This window comes from Gadus morhua, chromosome 19, assembly GCF_902167405.1.
Source record: "Gadus morhua chromosome 19, gadMor3.0, whole genome shotgun sequence".
NCBI lineage: Eukaryota > Metazoa > Chordata > Actinopteri > Gadiformes > Gadidae > Gadus > Gadus morhua.
The window spans coordinates 8876833-8899332 of NC_044066.1; the positions used below are offsets into that span (position 1 = coordinate 8876833).

The following is a 22500-nucleotide window of genomic DNA, read 5'->3' on the forward strand; positions in this document are numbered from 1 at the left end:
AAGCAGTTCCACACAGACACAAACACACAGAAACATACACAGAAACACATATACACACAGAAACTCACACACACACACACACAGAAGCACTTCCACACAAACACACAGAAACACACACAGAAACACGAACACACACACAGAAACACACACACACACACACACACACACACACACACACACACACACACACACACACACACACACACACACACACACACACACAAAACACACGAGCACACACGCCAGCGTTAACCATTAAGTGTGATTTACACAAGGTCCTCCGGGCCACGGCGGTCGCGGGCGGTTGACTGCGTCACAGGGAAATGAGAGGAGCCACTATCTTTATGAATGTGGCTCCGCCGCCACAGACACGGCGGCCGCAGCATGGAAGAGGCTGGGGCAGAATAACAGGAAGAACGTCCTGACCAGTGAGTAAGGATGGATGGGGCGGTGGTGGTTGGTGGTGGTGGAGTATGTCCCTCATCATAATCCCCATACCCGTCAATTTAAATTATGGTCTGAAAAGAAAAAACATATAGAAAAAAATGAAAAAATTGTTTCATTAAAAATGTAATAATGATTTAAACATTTCAATAAATTAGAAATAATCTGAAGGTTTACAAATACATTTTTCATCCCATTCGTAGACTTTTGATCACTCCCTTCTGGCCTCTGCTCCCCCATCTCCTTCTTCCATTGCCGTTCACCAGGGTCACCCGCCCGCATTAGCCACCCCTCTAAATACGGCTCATCCTGTTGACCTCGCCAGCTTCTTCATTTCCTGTCCGCCGTCTTGTCGTCCATCTTCTTCTCCCTGTTTTTTTTCGTTTTTCCATACCTCGACACTCTCAGGGAATGAACCCGAGATGTCTCGTAAATTTCCGTTTCATCCAGGAGGGACGAATACGGTTTCTATGGATGCTGTTCGCTCAACCAAAGAAACTCCGTACTCACCTGATTTTGGTTTGAAAAAAAAAAAAAACTTTTGTAGTGATTGCTATCTTTCTCGGATATGGCTGTTGTAAATAATGCTGTTCAGTACATTTATAATTTTGTATCAATTAAGTCACAAAATTTAAGCTATACGTTATTTTCTGTTTAAATCAAGTCAAACAAATCCTCATTACATTTGTTAACAGTTTGAATAACTCCCCCCTTTGTTGTGGTGAACGTTGAAGCGGCCTTCGGCTTAAGATGTGTTTCTGCGATTTCCGACGAGACGTTGACTCATTCCTGACGCTAATTGTAGCGTGAGTAAAATCTCCCAGCACTAGGAGACAGATAGTCTGCGTTTTTTTCAGAGCTTTAAAGGCCTGATCCTCAGCAGCCAATCAGGGATCGGAGAAATGCCTCGGCTGTGATGTCTGCTTCCTGGTGACACCACAATGGCCAGATAAAACCCCCAATCAGATCTTTTCATCTCTCACTAGATAAGGCGGGACATAGGTCTTCCAGGGTGGCTTCTGATTGGGTAGGAAGTGGTTACTGACCCCGTGCTTCCTGAGGAAGGAGTCGGTTCATTGGAGGAGAATATCACAGTGCATACAAATGGTCAACGTTTTCTTTGGCAACAGTTCATGCTTTCTAAATGTAGAACGCACTGCTGTTATGAAGGAGAACACACACACACACACACACACACGCGTGCGCACACACACACACACACACACACACACACACACACACACACACACACACACACACACACACACACACACACACACACACACACACACACACACACACACACACACACACACACACACAGAAACACACACCCACACACACAGAAACACAGCTGCAGTGTCCCGGCTCTGCGATGATGATAAATAATAGGTGCAGAGTAATCTGTTTTGCAAATACACTAGATAGCTAGCTTTATCCAACGGAGTCAACGTCTGAACACCATCCACTAAGACGCCATACACTGAGTCACCAACGGGAACAAAATGGGACTAATAATAACTTTAAAGCTCACCGAGCCTTGCCTTCTGGGAGGAGGATATGGACGTATGAAGGAGGCAGACATGAATGAGACAGGAAACCACCACACCTTCGGAGGTCCTTATTGTGCACTCAGACGTTGATTGATTGGGTCTATCAAAGTGTTAAGGTCCTGGTACTTCTGAAGGTGGCCTGTTTAGAATGAGATTCATTTGTCGAGTGTCAGGGTGATGACCTCAACAGACGCGTGTCTTTTGGTCATAGGTCATAATAAAAGAAAAATTAGAATAATAAATACATATTAAGAAAGCAAATTGCTATGCAGTGATCTAGTGTTTTCCTAAGATTAATGTTTTTCCTGGGAACCGATTCAAACCATTTCAGACCTTAAAACCGGCTTCCCCGAAAGACACAAAAGCATTGTGTAACATTCAACGACTTTCTGTTTTTTCTCATTCATTGCAAACTTTTATTTCCACAGTAGTTCCCTCTTCTTGGATTCATAATTCACACCTTCACCATCATGGCATAAAGACAGTGCCCGTCTGAACCGCTCCCCTGATGCTGCTGTGTGCTGTGTCCTGTCTAGGGGCTGCTCAGAGCTGTGTGCCTCTACCCAAGGCCAACCCCTGGGTGCAGGTAGAGGAGATGCCCGTAGGCTGCTGGACCAGCTTCCTGACCTCCGGCAACGAGGAGGTGCACATCCTCAACATCCAGCCCGGCCCGAGTGTACGTATGGACGCATGCGGGGAGGAGGAGTCTAACCCCCACCCCCTCCCACTCACAGTGGTTTAATGCCACGCTCCACCGACTGAGCTACACAGGATTGCACAACAAACATCCCTATTGCCTCCTTTTTCTTTTAATCACTGTTATTCCTGTTATGTGCGACGCTGGCCTGAACGCAGTCTTTACGATAAATGTGTGCTACACATATTGTGCTGCGTTATTCTAAGGAAATATATGTTTTGGCTACCGGGTCCGTGATAACTAATTCCCCACCATTAGATAGGAAAAACATCCTGGGATAATTCTCCAGTGTATGAAATCCTTTTTAATATAATGGTCCAAACACGGCTGTAATCTTCTCCCCCTCCCGCCCACTCCTCTTGTGAAACGGCCACTTGCGTCAGGGGGTGTGAGTGATTCCAGATGACAGAGCTAGCGTGTTAGTGAGCAGCTAGCCGCATTCAGTGTAAACACCAGGGACTCCCCAGTGTAACGCTTGACCATTAACACGTGTCAGATGTTCAAACCCGAGTGGATGCAGGGTCACGGCGGGGTCGCGCCTCTTTCCCTGAGGTCCCCGATGTGTGAAGTGCAATATTTACTGAGAATGTCAGACGGTATAACGTATAGAAACTACTAACGATCTGATTCTTACTTTCAACGATGCATGATATGTGTTCTGTTGAAATTTGATGATAACTTTAATAATAAATACAGGTTTTAACAGGTTTTTCTTTCGATGAAGGCCACATATGCTTATGTTCTTATACATTTGTCCTTTGGCATGGTATAATTATGTACTTGAAAGGCTTGAGCAATGCAAAGATAAGATTGCGATCACAAACTGTTGTTTGGGTTATTTCTGCGATAGCGTCTGACAACCGTGAAGTACTGTCAACGCGTGAACAGTTTCTGTGTGCTATATTGAATCTATATATATATCACATTTATCTGCTCCAGCGATAGCAGAAGATATACCGTTGGCTAATGATTGCATCACGTTCAGTTTGAAGCTAATTTCTTGACACACTATGTCGCACGCTGCCTCGCTATTCCTAACGCTGTCGTAATCCGCTGTTGCCTTCCGACGGCGCGACTATTCAAATTCAGAGTCTGCAAAGTTTGTCTCCCAACAGGGTGACAGAAAACGGTCTTTGACGTGGCTCAAAACAAAAAGAAGCAGACACTATTCTTACAAGTATATGAAAGGGCATTGTGTTTCTTTAGACGGTTACTTAAAACAGGTGGCCCCCCAAAGAAGTTTCCACATAAAGACCTAACCCCCTAACATAGTTTGGCTCAAACACTGCACATCTCAGATCAATCCACGTCTCTCTAAACATACACTTGTGGTGTCTTGCTGGCTCCATCCGCTTACGAGCTAAACGCAAAGGCAACAGGCCTTGAGGTCGCCACAGGTTCGATTGCTTTCACTTCCTCGCTTCACATCCTGTCGATCAATGCGTTAAAAAGCAGAACAAGCAAATGTATACAAAAATCATGTAAACATATAGGGAGTTCTCAGACTAGGGGAAAGTATGGCTGCAACTCTGTCCGCTATCGCTTCAGGAATTGTGTGTGCGAAACAATAGACTGTAGACAATACAATATGCTATGCTATACCATAGGCTCGGGCCGAGTCGGATATTTACTTAAAACTTATTGCCGGCTGTGTTAGATTCTATTGTGTTGAAACAAAGCATATGCCTACAGGTGAATCAGGACATGTTGTGTGTTTTCTTTGACGTAGTGAAAAGATTGTGCATACTCTTTTGGTTGATTGTCGAATAGAAGAGACAAATTATGATGAAAGTAGAGTTGCTTGTGTCCTTGCTCAAAAAATGATGAATACTGTCTGGAGCTAGAATAATTGAGCAGCCCTTCACACAGCCAAGAACCTCAACCTCAATCTGTTGTCCTTAATGGTCTTTAAAACCCTACTCCTCTCTATCTCCCTCATAATTCAGCTTTTCTTCCTGTCCTGTGTCTTCATTTCTTTAATTCATACTTGATTTACTCTCCAAAGTTTACAAAGGCTGCCTAGCAACTGGCAGAACTATAATGGGTTTAAATTATTTAATTCTCATCAGTGACTTCTGGTGAACGCTATGACTTGAGCTCTTCCAAGAAAATCATTGACCTGCAGTGTGGGTGAAGGACTCTAGTGCGTCATCCTCCCCCTCGTCATATGAACCTCTCTTTTCTGTGATGTGTCACACATGACCAGGGTATCAATTGCATATTAATCGAAATCCAGATTTTGGTCAGTCTTAAATAAATCTCTTTGTAAGCCTGTTACATTGAATGATCATTTTTGTCCTAATCATGTGGACCTGCCCATGACACACGTCCTTCGGTTCGTGAGGAGGTTAAGACTCATTACTACCAGGGAGAGGGGGATTCTGTGAACCTTCTCCGACCCTATTGTCAAAGGGATGATGAACATTGACACATCACATCCTCTGGGCTCTTGGTTCTCAGTATTTGACCATCAGAACTCCCATTCCGCTGTCTGGGGCCTCCAAAGAAATCGGATTCCCGGCATTAACTGGCATTAATTCCCGGCATTAACTGGAATCTAGCTCCGCCTTCTTGTCACTATTTTACTCTTTTGACAAGAAGCTTGATGAACACTTATTTCTTCTACCAGTGATCTGGGAATCAGCAGTCCTACTTTGCTACAGCCGAACTTCCGGGAAGAACGGCACAGAGCCTAGACAGTAAAGGAGCGGAGTTACGCTTGTTTCAGAGATATTCTACCGTACAAAACTCATTCGGTGAGCTAACGAGGTGTTGAATCTTCAACTTTTTTAGGGCTAACCAGTGCCGGCCGAGGTTGTGTTTCCAATTACGCGCTCAGCGATCCCCGCCTCCAGCGACGTGATTGGTCAAAACAATACGGAGCAAAAGAAAGCGAATCACCCTTCGAGCACAAACCCATTTAAGCCGGTGTGGGTGTCAGATTGACTCGGCTGCCAGGTCGACTCGGGGTCCAGGATGCGCAATAATGACGCACTTCCTGTAAACTCTGTCTTTTAAATGCGCATGCGCGTTTCATTCATTCCCATGTTATTCCCAAGTATTAGTAATTAGAATAGAATAGTAATCTAATGTACAAATTATTGTTGCATATACTTGGGTTACATATAAAAGAAGAATCGGTTAACTCCATTCACTGAACGGGGCGATCCACTTTATTTCCAGCGCTCCCAACACAGAGTCAAAACAGCGACCCACACGCAGACACTTCCGTTCTCCTCCTTCAGAATAAGAGTCCCTAACAGGAACTGGGTTACATATGCATTCATCAGTGCTTTTAGACGTGTTTCCAATGGCTTTGTTGTGCGAAAGAACGGGCTGCGTTCAATGAAATCAAAACCAAAACGGATTGAGCCTTCTTTTTATGTCCATGATTGAGCCCCGTTTATAAACAACCCTTCCGGGTTTGTCCGTTGTCTTGTGTCGATACGTCAAGTGTCGATACGTCATCTGTAAGCGCAGGACCCCGAGTCGATCTGGCAGCCGAGTCAATCTGACACCCACACCGGTCTGCTGTCAGACTTTACTTTAGATATTAATCAAGTCTGTTTTGTGAGCAACCCAACCAGTAATGTTCCACAGTGGTTGCTGTGGCAGAGATCCACTGGTATGGAGTAAAAACCAGCCATGATATCTGCTGGTGTAGGGATGACCTGAAGAAACCCTATGTCTCCTAACAGCTTTACAACATCGCCTGGTGTCTCTCTGTCGCAGCTTCGGGCTTTTCTTTTTCTGTTCTGTCCTTCCACACACACACATTCGTGGACTTTATTGGGTTGTCCAGCAGCAGGCTCGCGTTCACTGCTGTTGGGTGGGTTACTTTGAGTGGCTCAGAATACATTTATATTATCAGAGGCTTTGGGTGTTGTTTCCATTTGTTTCGGAATTTGGCAAGAGGGTAAAACTTGCTAGCGTTTTGCTGTAGACGACTTATTTACATCACAGTATAAAAAAAACATAAATATTTTATAATTTACTGTCTGGTATTTTTTGTTGTCAAGTCTACGATGTACCATCATTTTTCTAGATCACAGCAAAACAAAAACAAAAAGAGACTACAACTTTTAATCTGTAGTCTTATTGCCGCAGAAGCCTCCATTTTTCACTGGCCCACATTGTCTGGTCAGAGAACATTAGTCATGTCTTTATCACTGCTCGTTCGCTACCTTGTCTGTGTTGCTTCCATCTCATTTGGTCCTCTCTATCTTTTTCTCTCTCTATCTCTCCATCTCTGTCTTCGTCTGCGTCTGTCTGTCTCTCTCTCTCTCTCTCTCTCTCTCTCTCTCTCTCTCTCTCTCTTTCTCTTTCTCTCTCGCTTTGTGTGTCTGTTTGTCTGTCCGTCTCTCTGTGTGTTACTCTCTCATTCTCCCTCTTTGTCTCTTTTGCTGAGAAAAACTGTGCCTTCATTCCCATCTTTCAGCCGGTGTTGTGGATGCAGACAAGAGGCCTGTAAGATGTGGGCGATTTGGAAGCAGGGGGCTTAATGTGTTGGGTGGTGATTCCCAGCGAGACGGTGCGATACAGCAGCCGAGGTCTGTCTGCCTAAATCCCTCCGCACCGCACAAAACTAATGAAGGCACGACAAGAAACACCAGCAGGGAATCGTCTTTTCAAAGTCCCCTCTCCGATAAGAAAGCGACTGTAATATATAGCACGATTCTCTGAAGCTGCGGTGGCGTACACGAGAACAGTCTTGTGTTTCACTCTCACTCTGATATTTTGCATTTTAGATTTCCCCTTTTTTTCCATCCAACCGATATATTTGAAATATACAATTCCACATTACAGAGTCCAATGCGATGGCATGGTTACATTTGAAAGTCCGCCATTTCAACATATTTCTTTAGTTCCTCTTTTTTTTCATGTTTTCATTTGTTTCAGGGTAACGTGGAATAAAAAAAAACTTTACTGATCACCGTCATAACATCAGTCGTTTCAGATACCATGACTATGACAGACAAATTTACATTTGCTCTTGAATGACAGTCTATAGGATGCTAAATTGTATTTTATCACAACACTTATACCATTAAATATGATTAAAAGCGATTGAAACTCAATGCAAGGTCCATGGTAATAATACAAATGCTAATTTAGTATCAATGTAAGTATTATCAATAATACTTCGAAATCATTGCATTTGTGCATGATAATAACATTAATACCAACTCATTGCTTTTGTGTAGCCTTTTTCATGGCACACAAACAGCTGTATCCAGACTGTGTGTAGGGGGATGTCCCACCTCACCGACACCAGGAACACACAGGAACACGCACCTTCCAGAGTGCTATAAGTGGGAGAAAAACTCAAACAATGACAGCCTTCTTCTGCAAATTCAGCTTTCTTTGGGAGCCAGATTAAGGAAAACGATTACCAGTTGTTTTTTTGTGTTGAACCGGGGAAGTGTGCGAGAGGATGCGTGTGGGGTATTGCTGAATATTCTCAAAAAGCCGTTTGGTTTTGTGAAACATGGCGTCCTAATTAAATGGAAATTCTAGCCAGCTACCATATCCTGCTGTCTTCGGGGACAGCCAGTGGATGGTTTTTCCTTGTGTAAAAAAACCTGAAGGAGCGAAGGGGTCATAACATTTAGTATCACAACGTTCTTATCTGTTCCTAAGGCGGAACGAAGAAATGTCAGCCTTTGGAGGAGTTTTTTTTTTTTTTTTTCGTAAACACATTAATAGAAGGGAATGTCTTTATCTCTTGCCAGAGCTGTCCGGCTGGATGGGAAGCATTTTTCTTGCAGACGCTCCCCAATCTGGCATTCTCTGTCTCCACCCCCCCCCCCCCCCCCCCCCCTCCATCTCCTCCACCCCTAGCCTTCTTCCTCTTTTCATTACCATCTCCCAACATCCCATTGTGGCGCGCGCTGATTTAGGGCCTAGCAGTGACAGTTTAGTCTCACCTGCGTTGCACTTTGCACTGATTAAAAAAAAAAAGAACAAAAAGCCCAAACCCTGAATCCATTCCTCATGCTATCACCGAAACAAAAGCAGGAATGTGCCGCCAAAGCACCGCTCTTCCGCCCCTTATTCCATAATCTATCCCCACAGGTCACAAATATGACCATAATTCAGATTTAAAATGTGCTCCTAGAAGGGTAACGGCCCACAGAAGAAAATATCTCCCTCTCCTCCTCTCTTTTTTCTTCTGTGGCAGGAGAGAGATGGACAGAGATGAACAGAGAGAGAGAGAGAGAGAGAGAGAGAGAGAGAGAGAGAGAGAGAGAGAGAGAGAGAGAGAGAGAGAGAGAGAGAGAGAGAGAGAGAGAGAGAGAGAGAGAGAGAGAGAGAGAGAGAGAGAGAGAGAGAGAGAGAGAGAGAGAGAGACACACACACACACACACACACACACACACACACAGAGACACACACACAGAGAGACACAAAGAGAGACACAAAGGGAGACACACACAGAGACACACACAGAGACACAGTAGAGACACACACAGAGACACACAAAGAGAGACAGAGAGACACACACAGAGACAGAGACACACACACAGAGAGACACACACACAGACACACAAAGAGAGACAGAGAGACACACACAGACAGAGACACACACACACACAGAGACACAAAGAGAGACAGAGACACACACACAGAGACAAAGAGAGACACAGAGAGGGGGGGTTTCAGAGGTAATTGGATGGGCAGCGAAAATAAGAAAAATGGTCGTCCGTCGCTTACAAGGAAACCAAGTAAGAAAAAAAGAACTGCGGGAGGAGTAGTTCTTCCACAGCCCATTGATGTGACACCTTGGCACGGCCGGTCCCCTAGGGGGCGAGGGGAGCCTTGCCCGAGACCGGACCCTCGGTGCCGGCCCGGGGTGAGACGCGAGACACAAAAGAATAAGTGGAAGCAGCGTCAGCAGAGGCTGTGCTGCAGTGGAGAAGAGAAGAAGGGGGAAAGAGAGTGCTTTGAGGAAAAGAGAAAGGGAAAGAGGTCTGAGGAGGGAAAACGATTGCTTTTGTACTTTGCTTGGTTCAAAGGTCGGAGGTCATGTGATCATGGGGGCACGGGGTAAAATGTGTGGGGGGTTTATTAAAGTTATGGTGACCGAGCTTGTTGTAGGAGAATGAGGCCAGTGAGGTGGACATCATCTTCTTATCCTAATATACAACTCCACATTCTCTTCTTCATTGTTTTGAATATTTTATGAATTTGGGGTTAAAATGATTTTGTATCGTCAATGTATCATACATTTTATTTACCCTTTTTGCTACTGTTCCACACTGCATAATACTACAACACAATATAATATTCACGTGAGAAAAAGGCGCATTGTTTGAACATAAGCTAACAAAAAACGAGAAAATACAATTCCTTCTTTCTTTGTGTCATTACTCCGTGAAGCCGTGGCAGCTTTCATGCCGACAGTATTCCTCGTTTGAAGGTAAAGCATGTCAAATTCATTATGAATGCGACTCTTCCGGGCTTTATTTTTACCCACACCAGCCACAACGCTGTTCTTTTCCTTTCAATTAGGGTTATATCCGGCGCTGCCATGCTGCAGAAATATCCCCCTGTTCACTTGTTTGCACCACTCCTCCGCTTCCATGTCTCATTATCAATTCCTACCCAGTAATGGCTGTGTCTGTAGTCCTATTGTGAATCGGCTTTCCTCTGCCCATACAAGACGGCGGGGGGATAAAAGTAAGAAAAGTCCAAATCAAAAAACAACACAGTAACCATAAACAGTGAAATGGAGATCCATGCCTGGTTAGACACTACAGCCCTCGCCTCTCTCTCTCTCTCTCTTTCTCTCTCTCTCTCTCTCTCTCTCTCTCTCTCTCTCTCTCTCTCTCTCTCTCTCTCTCTCTCTCTCTCTTTCTCTCTCTCTCTCTCTCTCTCGCAACTCCTAACCACACGCACGCACACACACTTTTTTTGGAGCTTAATACCCCGCGCACTCGCCCCCCTCACATCGGGATGTTTCCCGTCTTGCGGAGGGAGCAGACGCAGCGACATAACAGGATTGCATTTAAATTTCGACTTCCTGCCAAACAAGGGGCTCCCACAAAGTCCACCTCGTTGGGCTAATTAGTGAGATGGTGCAATGGTTTAATGTTGGCAGGCAAGACGATATATCCAGAAGGGCTAAACCAACACAATAACAAATGCAAACTAATGGAGGTGGATGTGGCTGAATTAGGAAAAACGACGTCGTACTTTTTTCGACTTGACGCCTGCGCATGCGAACCTGTGTCAAAAATCAACAGCTATCGCAGCCCGCCATCATTTCGGTGGGATGGGATAGCATCAGCCACCGTTTTCCCTTCGCCTTCCTTCCCTCGCTCTCTTCTCGTTCATTCCTTTCGGTGACCTTCTTCCACGCGACGCACACTCTGTAGATGCGCCGCTATACGGATCTGTCGCACATCACGCCGCGGCAAACATCCTCCCAGTTCACATCCTCTTCATTATCAGATGTATTCACCCTCTTCTACGTCCTTCTCTTTCTGTCCCGCCCGTGACATTTCGAAGGCTCTCCCGTCAGCTTGTTTTTATTTTTTATTTTCGTCTTCCTCTTCCGTCTCGGTTTGTTGTGGTGTTTGTCCATGTTATGAGGTCTACTCTGGCCTCGTCTCGCTCCGCGGGAGACCGGCAATTACCGCTCCATGATCTGGCATTAGCTCATCATAATCCTTTTAGATCATATGCGGCTCCCAGCAGGTAGCAACAAGATGAATTTAATAACGGGGATTTGACGTTTGCCAAAGCGAAAACACGAGTCCACTTCCATGGAAGGAAGCTGTTAGGGGTTTATGGGATAATATTTTGGTAGTGTTTGGCAGTAAAACCAACACAAGGATGTAAGAGGAATCAAATATTTGAGCAAAGCAAAGCTATCACGTGAATGATGAATTGTAAATCCATTCATTGCTAATTCATTGTTCATCGTTTTGCCAAGTCAATTTCATAGCTCAGACCATGTAGCTAACATTTTCAACTCAGACCTATCCTCTCCCATATGTCGTACAGCCGTAGAGTGTTCTTTTGCGGTGGCTAGAGCGTTGACAACTGGCCCGTTGTACGATTGGAAACGCCACTGAATCTATATGGGGAAGGGGGGTCCAGGTGTTTACCCAGCAGTGTACAGAAAGCACAACACAGATCTGGAACGGATTTGAATAACTCTCTTTCTCTCTCTCTCTCTCTCTGTCTCTCTGTCTCTCTCTCTCTTGCTCTCTCTTTCTCTGCCAAATCTCACAGCAGGAGGGGGTACATCGGGAATGCCTGGTAGCACAGATATTGTTTTTATTATGATTATACAGTTGGATTCATTTAAAAAAGGGAAGAACAAAAATAAATAAATAATAATAAAATAAATACAACAAAAGTTTTTTCGGCTGTTAAATAATTAAAAAAATGCCATTTAAAACTACCGCGTTCGTGATTTGTTTTCGGTTTCTGTAATAAAAGTGTGCTGCAGCCAATCCGTTTCTGTTGAGTCACGACATGAAGGATTGGGCACTGTAGTGTGCATTTCTCCACGCTGATGGCGAAACAATGACTCTTATGACATCTTAGTTTTCTTCTTAAAAAAGGGTTCAGGGTAGTGCGTGCCAGCGTTCTGGTCCCTTATACCATGGCTTAACTTGGATATGCCCTGAAAGAACTTTTGGCAAGGGGCTGGCAGGATAGAGGAATGGACGTATGGATGGATGATAGTTATATGGATGGATGGATGATAGTTAGATGGATTGATGGATGATGGGTGTATGGATGGATGGATTGTGGGTCGATGGAGAGATGCATGGATAGACAGTTTGATGGATGGATGGATGGATGGATGGGCGGACGGACGGATGTGGAGCTAGGGTGATGGAAGGTTGAATGTAAGGATGATAACGGATGACAGACACCTACCAACGGGTGGACGGATGCTTCCTCCAGCGCCGCAACCGCCTTGCCCTCACCGACCCCTCCCTCTTGTATCAACACACCCTCCGCAGCCTGACCCTGGGCCCCGTGACTTCGACCGGCTGCCGATCAAGGCTCTCGTCATACACACAGCCCCCTCAAGTCATTCAGTTCCTCCAGGCGCTCCCTGCTGTATGACGCGTGCACCTGAAGACGGTCACCATTCCCGCCCTGACGACTCCTACCCTCTCGCAGGCAGTGCTCCTGTGCTCCTCGTCAGCGGCTCAATAAAAGCTGAAGGGAGGGATAGAGAAAGGGTCTGTTCAGCGTTTGTTTGCATGGGAGCTTTATCAGCCCCGCCACAGAGATACCATTACCGGCCGAGCCGCGACCATTCCAGTCCCTTCCGCAGATCGCTCTCTCTGCTGGAGCCTGCAGTGTTAGATTAAATTCTTGCCTCTGCGGTGCGATGAATTTCAGACGGCCTCCCTCTGGATAGCGAGGTGTCATGGCGCTGCAGGAGATGAGGATTCGGGGTTGTAGATCTGTGCTTCCAATTTGCGTTGTCTTCTTTTTTTTTACGGAAGCTCATTTGGAGACGGGTTGTAGGAAATGTCTAGTCGACAAGGTGAAGCGGTTGTGTCTGCTGATTCTTCTTTTGTTTATTGTATTCGGTTTATTTTAACGCATGATTGTACAACCCTGAACAACCGAAACATGCTTGTGTGCGTGCGTGCGTGCGATTGTGTGACCACCTACCCCAGACATCCTACATCTGTACATGTATTTAACACATTGTACGACCGGACTCCCCTGTGGAGCTGATTTATAACTTAATCGTCATCTCATGCATGTCCGATGATGTCATCCAATCACCCCTGGTGATGTACTGTCCAGATATGATATGTGGGTCTCTCGGTTTCAAGGAGAGCATGTTTCCAAGTGCATGATCGGCAGTGACGGACACATTGGATATAGGAGATGTATTGAGAACATGTCTTGCATTGTTACTCCTAACATGTACTCTGTGACACTGAATGACCTAACCTTTTGTTTCTGATTCCGATCCTTTTCACAGAGGTGTCAACGTAGTACACACAGTTTTCGCTCATAATACTTATTATAGGTCTGCTACTATTTTGTACCAGCGAACATTGTCCAGGGTCAATGACAAATGTACTTATGGTAAGTGGCTGTGGGTAAAAGCGTCTGCTAAACGCACTAATGTAAAGGTAGCTGAGCCTACCCTGTAGTACCCTTGAACATGAAAAGGCCATGAACCATTGTTAGTGTTATGAGAAACACCTGTATTTGTCCTACGATGACCTCTCTGTGGTAATGGGTCAACAGCTACTCTAGAGCCACTCTTAAGGAACTCTGTCGTGACACTTAGGATTTGACTGTTCAGCCCGTAGTTCACTACGGATCGAACAATCCACTAAATGACAACATATTCTAAATCCAAGCTCAATCTCTCTGTCTTCCAGGGTATGTTCAGTCTGAACATGACCATGGCCGGGCCCATGAAGGTCATCCTCACCTCGAGCTCCCCTGCTGCGAGCCATGTGCTCTTGGCACTGAACAAGGACGTCAACATCTACGTGAGTACATTAATGCCCTTACTTTCAATTGGACCCCCTTCACAGAGCTGTTCCAGCAGGGTAAACACACAGGTGTATGGCCCCCCGGCACCCTGACATTCACATTGGGTAGGCGACCTACCCAATGCTCCTTACAGGTGCCAGGGCATGGGTAGCAGACTAAACCAGTCTACTTCATGTCGGCGTAGCCGTCCAGCCGACTATCTATATGTCTTCTAACCGGGCCTCGGTGCAGACCCATAATCAGTGCAGACCCACATCTGGGTTGGCCTTCCAGTAACGTAGCGTCTTTCACAGGGGTTCCATAACAATAGTACTAGCAGTAGCAGTTACACAGTAGCACATCTAGCGAATCAATATTTGTATCGATTCGGGGTTGGACTTCAGAGTATTTTTGTTTGAATACTCCCACCCCCCAGATGTACGAAGCTAGTGCCAGATGCTTGGTGTGGAATCAAAGTAGCACAGATGTGTGGTCCTCAGGGCCAGTTTAGAGAAACAATTAACCTTGTTTGTTTTCACTGACTCTCCCCCAGGGCTTCTCTCTGTGTGTGCGACAGTTTACATTTGAGCACTGCACTCTATAAAATAGATAACAGAGTGGGAGTGCTTGGGTAGCCAGATAGAAAAAAGAAAAAAGAAAAACGACCAACTGCATTGTCTGTAAAAAAGAAAAAGAAAAAGCTGTTCCAATGAGAATCCAATGAGGTTTAGTTTTCACTTTGTTCAAGGGCCTCTGTCAGTGTCAGGTTGAGTCTGTCTGTAATAAATTGGAAATTTCTGCATTTTCTTGGACTTTCTTGGACTCTCACTGTTGGATTCCCTAAAACAACATTGAAGAAGTGAAGTTGTATTTAACTGTTTAGGATTGTTGCTGTGCCTCGCATAATTGCAGGACAGACTGGGAGTAAATTAAAATCAATCTGAGGCAAATGGGTTTCAGGAAATATGAATCTATTCAATTGACAGTGTCAGCAGATGTGGACAAAAGAAAGCAAGAAAGCCATAGTGATTCTAAGGAACAGTCAAAATATAAAACCATCTAAAAAACTTTTTGTCTCAATTGACCATCTTTCAGTTTGTCACGTCATTAACAAGAGAACCGGTGCGCCTACAAAAAAGATGATGCGCTTCCAGTAAAAGAGTAGAGATCCTACACCGTGTGTTACATCCTGCTGAGGGGTCTGCAGTACATTCCCCCGGCCCACGGGATGTTCTCGGTGGGATCACGCGGGGGAGTGATTGTGTGTGTGTTGTCTTTAACCTGAAACAACAGCATCTGCTCTGTGTCTGTCTGAGGAAGGACGTCACTGGGGGGTTTGACGGCTCATCTGGGGCACTGCATTGAGGGAAAGATAGTGGGGACAGAGTGTGTTGGGGACAGAGTGTGTTGGGGACAGAGTGTGTTTGGAAATAGTGTGTCGGGGACATGTTAGGGACAGAGTGTGTTGGGGACATAATGTGTTGGGGACATAATGTGTTGGGGACAGAGTGTATTGGACAGAGTGTGTCGGGGACAGAGTGTGTCGTTTTGGGGACATATTGGGGACAGAGTGTGTTGGGGACATTATGTGTTGGGGACAGAGTGTGTCGGGGACAGAATGTGTCGTTTTGGGGACATATTGGGGACAGAGTGTGTTGGGGACATTATGTGTTGGGGACAGAGTGTGTCGGGGACGGAGTGTGTCGTTTTGGGGACAGACTGTGTTGGGGACAGAGTGTGTCGGGGACGGAGTGTGTCGTTTTGGGGACATATTGGGGACAGACTGTGTTTGGGACAGAGTGTATCGGGGACGGAGCGTGTCGTTTTGGGGACATATTGGGGACAGAGTGTTTTGGGGACATTATGTGTTGGTGACAGAGTGAGTCGGGGACGGAGTGTGTCGTTTTGGGGACATATTGGGGACAGAGTGTGTTGGGGACAGAGTGTGTCGGGGACGGAGCGTGTCGTTTTGGGGACATATTGGTGACAGACTGTGTTGGGGACATTATGTGAACCAAGGGTGTTGGTAGCATAATAGGGCCAGTGTTATGGGGACATAGTACTTTAGGGACATAGTGTGAACCTTTATACCAGTACAGGATGAGGTGGTGATACCTGGAAGCACGCTGGGGACTAAGGGACCCAATCCAAACAGGAGATGGCTCAGCAAGTTCCCGGAGCCGAGTAGAGCTTTCTGTTTTGTTTTTCCAAACGTTTTTCTGTAGCGCACTGTGCATTTGTATCCTGTATTCCACCTCGCCCCTCTGAGCGTCTGGTGATCGACCTTGATGAATTTTTTGAATCATCATTTTTTTTTTATCAGCCCATTCAGCCACTGGAGAGGATATTAAAATGTTTCTGACTTTAGGCAGCGTAGACCTTGAGTTACGATTAAATCATCACTCAAATTCATAATTTGATAGTAAAGCTTTACAGAGGGAACCGATTCTCTGTAAAAAAGCTTCATCAAGTCAATGTTGGAGAAGGGGTGAGCGCGACAGATCAATACCACATGGAAACATTTGTACCATCTGCTTTATATTTGTAAGACATACCCATGCGTTGTACTTTAGAGTATTCCTACCTAAATGAATCTACTACCCAGAGAAATGTTCATTTCTGTGATTGCATCACGCTTGATGATGTGCAAATTTGCTTTAATCAACATATTAGAAGGATTACTTTGAATTGCGTCTCGGGACAACTTTCTCTGGAATCTTATTTTGACTTTATTATCTCCAGTTTCCCAAATGTGTTGTCCCCAAAAGAGCTGGTTCACATCAGTGGCAGTTAATCTTTTCCCCTTTCATTTTGTTTTAATCCAACTGTTCAATCAGACGACTTCAACTGCCCTCAAACAAGCATATGTGCACACGCATACACACACACACACACACACACACACACACACACACACACACACACACACACACACACACACACACACACACACACACACACACACACACACACACACACACACCATACACACTCACACCCAGGAAACTGCTTTCTGGAATGTTCTTTTTCCAGACTTTTGAATTATATAGAATATTGCTGATGTACCAAACTAACAGCTGTAGAGTGATTATGCTATTATGTAAAGGGAACGCACTCATATCCCCGTTTTATCCACACAGTACATACAGTAATGAAGTTGTGTAACTATTTTTGTATATTTGCCCAGACACCAAAAAACTCAGACTTAACCCCTATCCCTCTATGTACATCAAAAGCATAACAGGAACATTCTACAATAAGGGTACATAAATCTGGTTGTGGTTAGGCTTAGCCCTAGCCCTAACTCTATTTAATAATGTATAAATAAATATCCTACTTGAATACCATTACCTAAGTTACCATGAACAATGCCAGTAAACAGGAACACCATTAGTAAATGATTTTTTAGGCCGCTAGTTAACCAGTTAAATAACTGGTAGTAAATATTTATGACTGAATTAATTAATTAACCAGTTGATTAATGTCAGTTAACTAATGGGTCAAATATTACCCCTATCCAATACTGTTTCCAGAAAAACAAAATAATCCATTATACAAGTATTATTATTATTCCATAAGGTATAATATTTCCATCGACCTCCATGCGGCTAGCAGCACTAGTGGACAGTATATTTTGACCCCATATAGGGGCCAGATTCCAGCCAACTGTAATGACGCACGCCGTTTAAAAAAAGGGCCAGTTTCCTGGCCCAAGACAGGAAGTGGAGGAAGGACTATGCCTCCAGTAGGGGTGGGGGGTGTCGTGGGGTGGGGGGGGGGGCTCCAACTGAAATCGCCAGGACACTTAACCATAATAAACATTCCTTTTCAAATGGACCCTGCTTTGAGAATAGCAGTGGTAAGAGGTGTGTGTGTGTGTGTGTGTGTGTGTGTGTGTGTGTGTGTGTGTGTGTGTGTGTGTGTGTGTGTGTGTGTGTGTGTGTGTGTGTGTGTGTGTGTGTGTGTACAGTGTGTGTGTACAGTGTACGTGTGTGTGTGTGTGGTAGTAGAAGGTGGCAGTAAATGGGTGAACAGGAGGAAAAGTCCTATGAATAAAGAGCTGACTCACTCATTACTCCAGGGAGAAAAAAGGTGTGACCAAGAAATATTAATATTGTGTTGCTTCTTAAAGCTGGTGTCTGTGAAATTTGAGAGTTGTAGAGAGCAGAAGAGAGCAAGGTTTAGAAAACAAACCATCCACCCTCTCCGGGCCCTCCCTATGCCTCTCCACCATTGAGAAGTGTTTAATTCACAAACATTTGGTGGAACTCTGGTAACAGTGTGCTCGCATGTTATTGACAGGCAAGATAATCCCCTGAACCTTCCAACCGGAAGAGAGATGCCTCGATTGGTCAGAACTGAGCCAGTAGTATTCTCACTGAGCATTTTACTCATTCATAGCTGAATAGTGACATTGATGACATTGAGAAAATGACATTGAAATTAAAGTTGTGAAACCTTACCTATATCACCTTCAACGTTACTTTAACAACAACACTTTCAACCCGGGGTCTTACAATGCACCTCTCCTTGAGTGCAAACTATTTTTTAGGATGAGTGGCCCCAGTAGGAATTGAACCCCTCAGCCTTAGCAGTCATCCTTCCCTATCACTTGAGCTGGACAGGACTACAGCTGAGGCAGACAGGAGTGTTAATATTGTATTGCTCACCTACGGCCAGATGATCACTCTTGTAGTTGATCGTCAACGGATAACCACTGTTATTTATACGGTCCTGTGTCGTGTTTTCCTTTCAGGTTGGCAACAATTCCACCATGACTTTGATGATGCATAAGGACCAAATCCATATGATTGACCTGCCGACAGATCTGGGGCAGCTGGTCAACTGGGCCACACAGAACTTTGGGGGCGTGACCTCGCTGACCGCCATCCGAAACCCGGGGAACATCGCCTACACTGGGAGAGCAGGTTAGTCCCGCGAGTATATAATGAGGAAGTGACCGTTGTTTGTGCGGGGGGGGACTTAAACAGTGCTATTTGTAATTGAACTCTTGTTCCCTCTTCCCTCCTGTTGGTTAGTGTTCCTAGGGTCTCTTGGATTTTTCCAAGATTTTGTTTGCTGCATGTATATTGTCTCCATCCATTTTAACTACTATTTTAACTACTATGTGATGTTTCCGTTCTTTTTCTGTACGGAAAACTTGAGTCTCCTGAAAGGAGGCATACAAATGCAATGTATTTTTATAATCATTAATAATAAAATACAATTAACCTTATGATTATTATGATTATTACTATTATTCTATTCTAACGGCATAGTAGTTGCCGTCACACCAAACAGCAACCATGCATGATAGAAAGGGTCAATCGCTGCATCAGTGACTTGAAAACACCGCCACAATTTAAAAATGGCCATTTTCCTCCACAGGCACCGGGCTGGGCTCCAGAGACTGCGTCCTGAAGCACGAAGACCCGTCGCTGAAGCCCTTCACGGAGCAGCAGCCCTTCATGGAGCCGCAGCCGAAGCCGCAGGCCGTGTCCTGCTTCGTGGACGCCCCCGGCGACAGGGAGATCCACATCATCAACATCCCAGACAGCGCCAGTCCCCGGTACGTGTTCCATCACTGACGCCGACATGATTAGTGGAGGGAAGTTAATGGACGGAGACAGGGCCCGTGACGTAAAGATTAACGGGCCGAAGCCCAAGTTGGTAATTAATTTGTAATTTTGCTGGTGCGCTTTTTGTGAAAGGGTGAGGTCTCGTGTTATTAATGGCACGTATTCGAGTGCCCTGTAAATGACTTTAGATGATGAAAGAAATCCAAAGGAATAAATCGCAATATGATAGATGACGTTTGATCGGGACGATAGCCGATTCCTTCCCTCAGACGCACCGTTAACGTACTGGTGTTTGTGTTTCAGCAACGTGTCGGTTCGCGTGGACACAGAGAAGGCCATTAGTCTGTTCCTGAGAGGCCCCCAAGGGACATTATGGAGCTTCGGCAAATTCCCACCGTTCCAGTTTGGAGTAAGCCAAGTCATGTTCATTTTGTACAGCAGATGAAAAAATAATAATTTCAGAAACACTTCTTGACAGCAAAAAATCTGATTTAATGGAGCGTGATCATGGGGAGTCTCACTGGGCGCATTAACCAAGCGTCTTCAAAGAGACAACGGGTGTGCGTGATTCTTGTACGGGAGCTTTCAGAGGGTGGGCTGTAACAACACAGAGAACAAAGGTGAGGGGAGTGACCTTTGTGGAGAGTTAAGGACTGGCCTGGGCTGGAGAGGCCATGGTCATTTGAAATACACTATGGGGGGAAGTGGACGCGTCTGCAACGATGCAAGACAGCTTAAGGCATCTAAACAATCCGGAAGTCAGGAGAAAGGCAGGGCCTCCTAATCAGACTCCAAATGGCTTTTAATTCGACAAGGTCATGTCATCTGTGTGCCATTTGATTTGGATCCATTCCCCCACCTCTATAGCCCTTGAGTAACTGTAGTCTAGTAACTGTCTCAGAGAGCCGCATAGGCCCATATCCCCAAAAAGTTGGGGGTTCAGGAAGACTTCCGGAGTAGGAACCACAATCTTTACTACATGCTCTGGAAAAAAAAAAAAGTAATCTGGACCAATCGGCTCACAATGTCGGATTTCGAACGGGAACAGATGAAGCGATGATGAATGTATTAAAGTGTGTTCATTCCCACTGTGAGCGCCTGGGTCTCGAGAGAGCTTTATGAGTGAGAGCTCAGTAGCGATGCCAAGTTACACAAGTTGAACGTTTGAGGTTTTATTGAATTGGACGAGGAACCAGAGGCAGAAGGAAGAGGAAAGTCATTCCCGACAGTATTCACTTATTTCTTTATTTTTTAGATTCATCAAAAAGTTCGAGCCCAATTTCAAATTGTCGTATACTATTTGCTACATTATATATTATGCAGTATATTATATTACGCGTTATATACATATCAATATCTTGCATTTTAATCGTATCTAGATATTAATAGTTGACAATGGCAGCTTTGCTTTTTCAGTCGCAAAAACAGTGTGTTTTTCTCTTTGCTTGCGTATCATTTGGTACGAGTATGATAAGAGGGGGATCATTTGGTACTAATATATACTAATATAGGTAATATAGGATTGTATGCCATCCTATATTACTGTTCTACTACTCTTTGAGCATCATAAGAACAATCTGTTGGATCATGTTCTGATTGGTTCGTTGTTGTCTTGCCTTCACCAACACAGTCCACCAACGAAATCTGGCTGACTGGCAACTTCAACCACAAACTGAACAAGTCAGTCACGTTGACCAATGACAGTGCCCTGGCTGTGCAGCAGAAGGCCCTCGACTATTTCAAGGCTCAATCGTTCACCAGCTACTCCGAAATCCAGGGAGAGGGATCTATGATCCCGTTACTGCTGATACTGAAAGACTATTCGCCAGGTAAGAAGATGAGTGCACCTGGTCAACTGTGTTTAACATTTGACGTTTCCGTTAATTATTCTCAATGTATTAGCGTTCAAATCTGACAAGTTCACAGGTCGGGTTTATTGTATTTGCTTGGCTATCTTATCAAATATGCAATATAAGCAGATATATTATAAAAGCGGTTTAAACATTGGGTTTAAATATTTAATTATTCACGAGTATTTGAACATTTGAACAGCATGCCTTTTATGTCCCCGGTTTGCAGCCAGTGGAGACCCGGTCGTTCACGCCTTCACCACCACCCCGCCCCACACGCCCCTGCTGATGCAGCTGTACAGCGCCCCGGACTACCGCCTACCCCTCGAGCCAAACACCAAGGTGCAGAGCGACAAGAGGATCTACGCAGAGGTGAGGAGAACCCCACCCCCCACCCCCCACACACACTTCACTTCACTTCAGCGTGGCGATTCCCCTTTAGGTTGTTGGTTTGAGTCTCGATGGCTCCGCACCATGCGAGCTTCGTGTTCGTTCTGAATGGAGGGAGGAAGGCTTGGGGGTTTTTATCCGATTAACTGGTCGTCTGCTCTATGATTGGGTGAAGAACGCGCTCGCAGAGTATGGTGTTATTGTATCTTTATTCAATAGGATGTGAAGTCATTTTAATGGAAAGGGCCCATTTCACAGCAGACTAGACAGTGTGGCAGGCAGGAAGGAAGTACACAACATGTGCAAGGGAGCGTTTCTCAGGGGGCGCATGTGGGTTTTTCAGCGGTGGTAGGAAGATAATATAACATAATTATCAGCTTCCAAACCATTGCCCAATCCAATTTGAGATTATCTCTTAGTCATTAACTCCAAAACATCTCCTGTTTCCTTCTCCTCCTCCTCCTCCTCCTCCTCCTCCTCCTCCTCCTCCTCCTCCTCCTCCTCCTCCTTCA

At 45.0% G+C, this 22500-nt stretch overlaps 1 protein-coding gene across 4 annotated transcripts in view; it reads left to right on the forward strand.

Moving 5' to 3' along the window:
* The first annotated feature begins 2490 nt into the window (after positions 1-2490).
* eng (endoglin) overlaps positions 2491-22500 on the forward strand; it is a 29091-nt gene continuing 9081 nt past the window's right edge. For all 4 annotated transcript variants that reach the window (XR_003973973.1, XM_030341400.1, XM_030341401.1 and 1 more), the window contains exons 1-7: positions 2491-2673; positions 14073-14186; positions 18926-19097; positions 19558-19738; positions 20052-20157; positions 21379-21577; positions 21828-21970. Coding sequence is in view for 3 of the 4 variants with exons in the window: in XM_030341400.1 (XP_030197260.1) it covers positions 2506-2673; positions 14073-14186; positions 18926-19097; positions 19558-19738; positions 20052-20157; positions 21379-21577; positions 21828-21970 (1083 nt within the window). In the remaining variant the exon portion in view is untranslated. The remainder of the gene's footprint in view (positions 2674-14072; positions 14187-18925; positions 19098-19557; positions 19739-20051; positions 20158-21378; positions 21578-21827; positions 21971-22500) is intronic.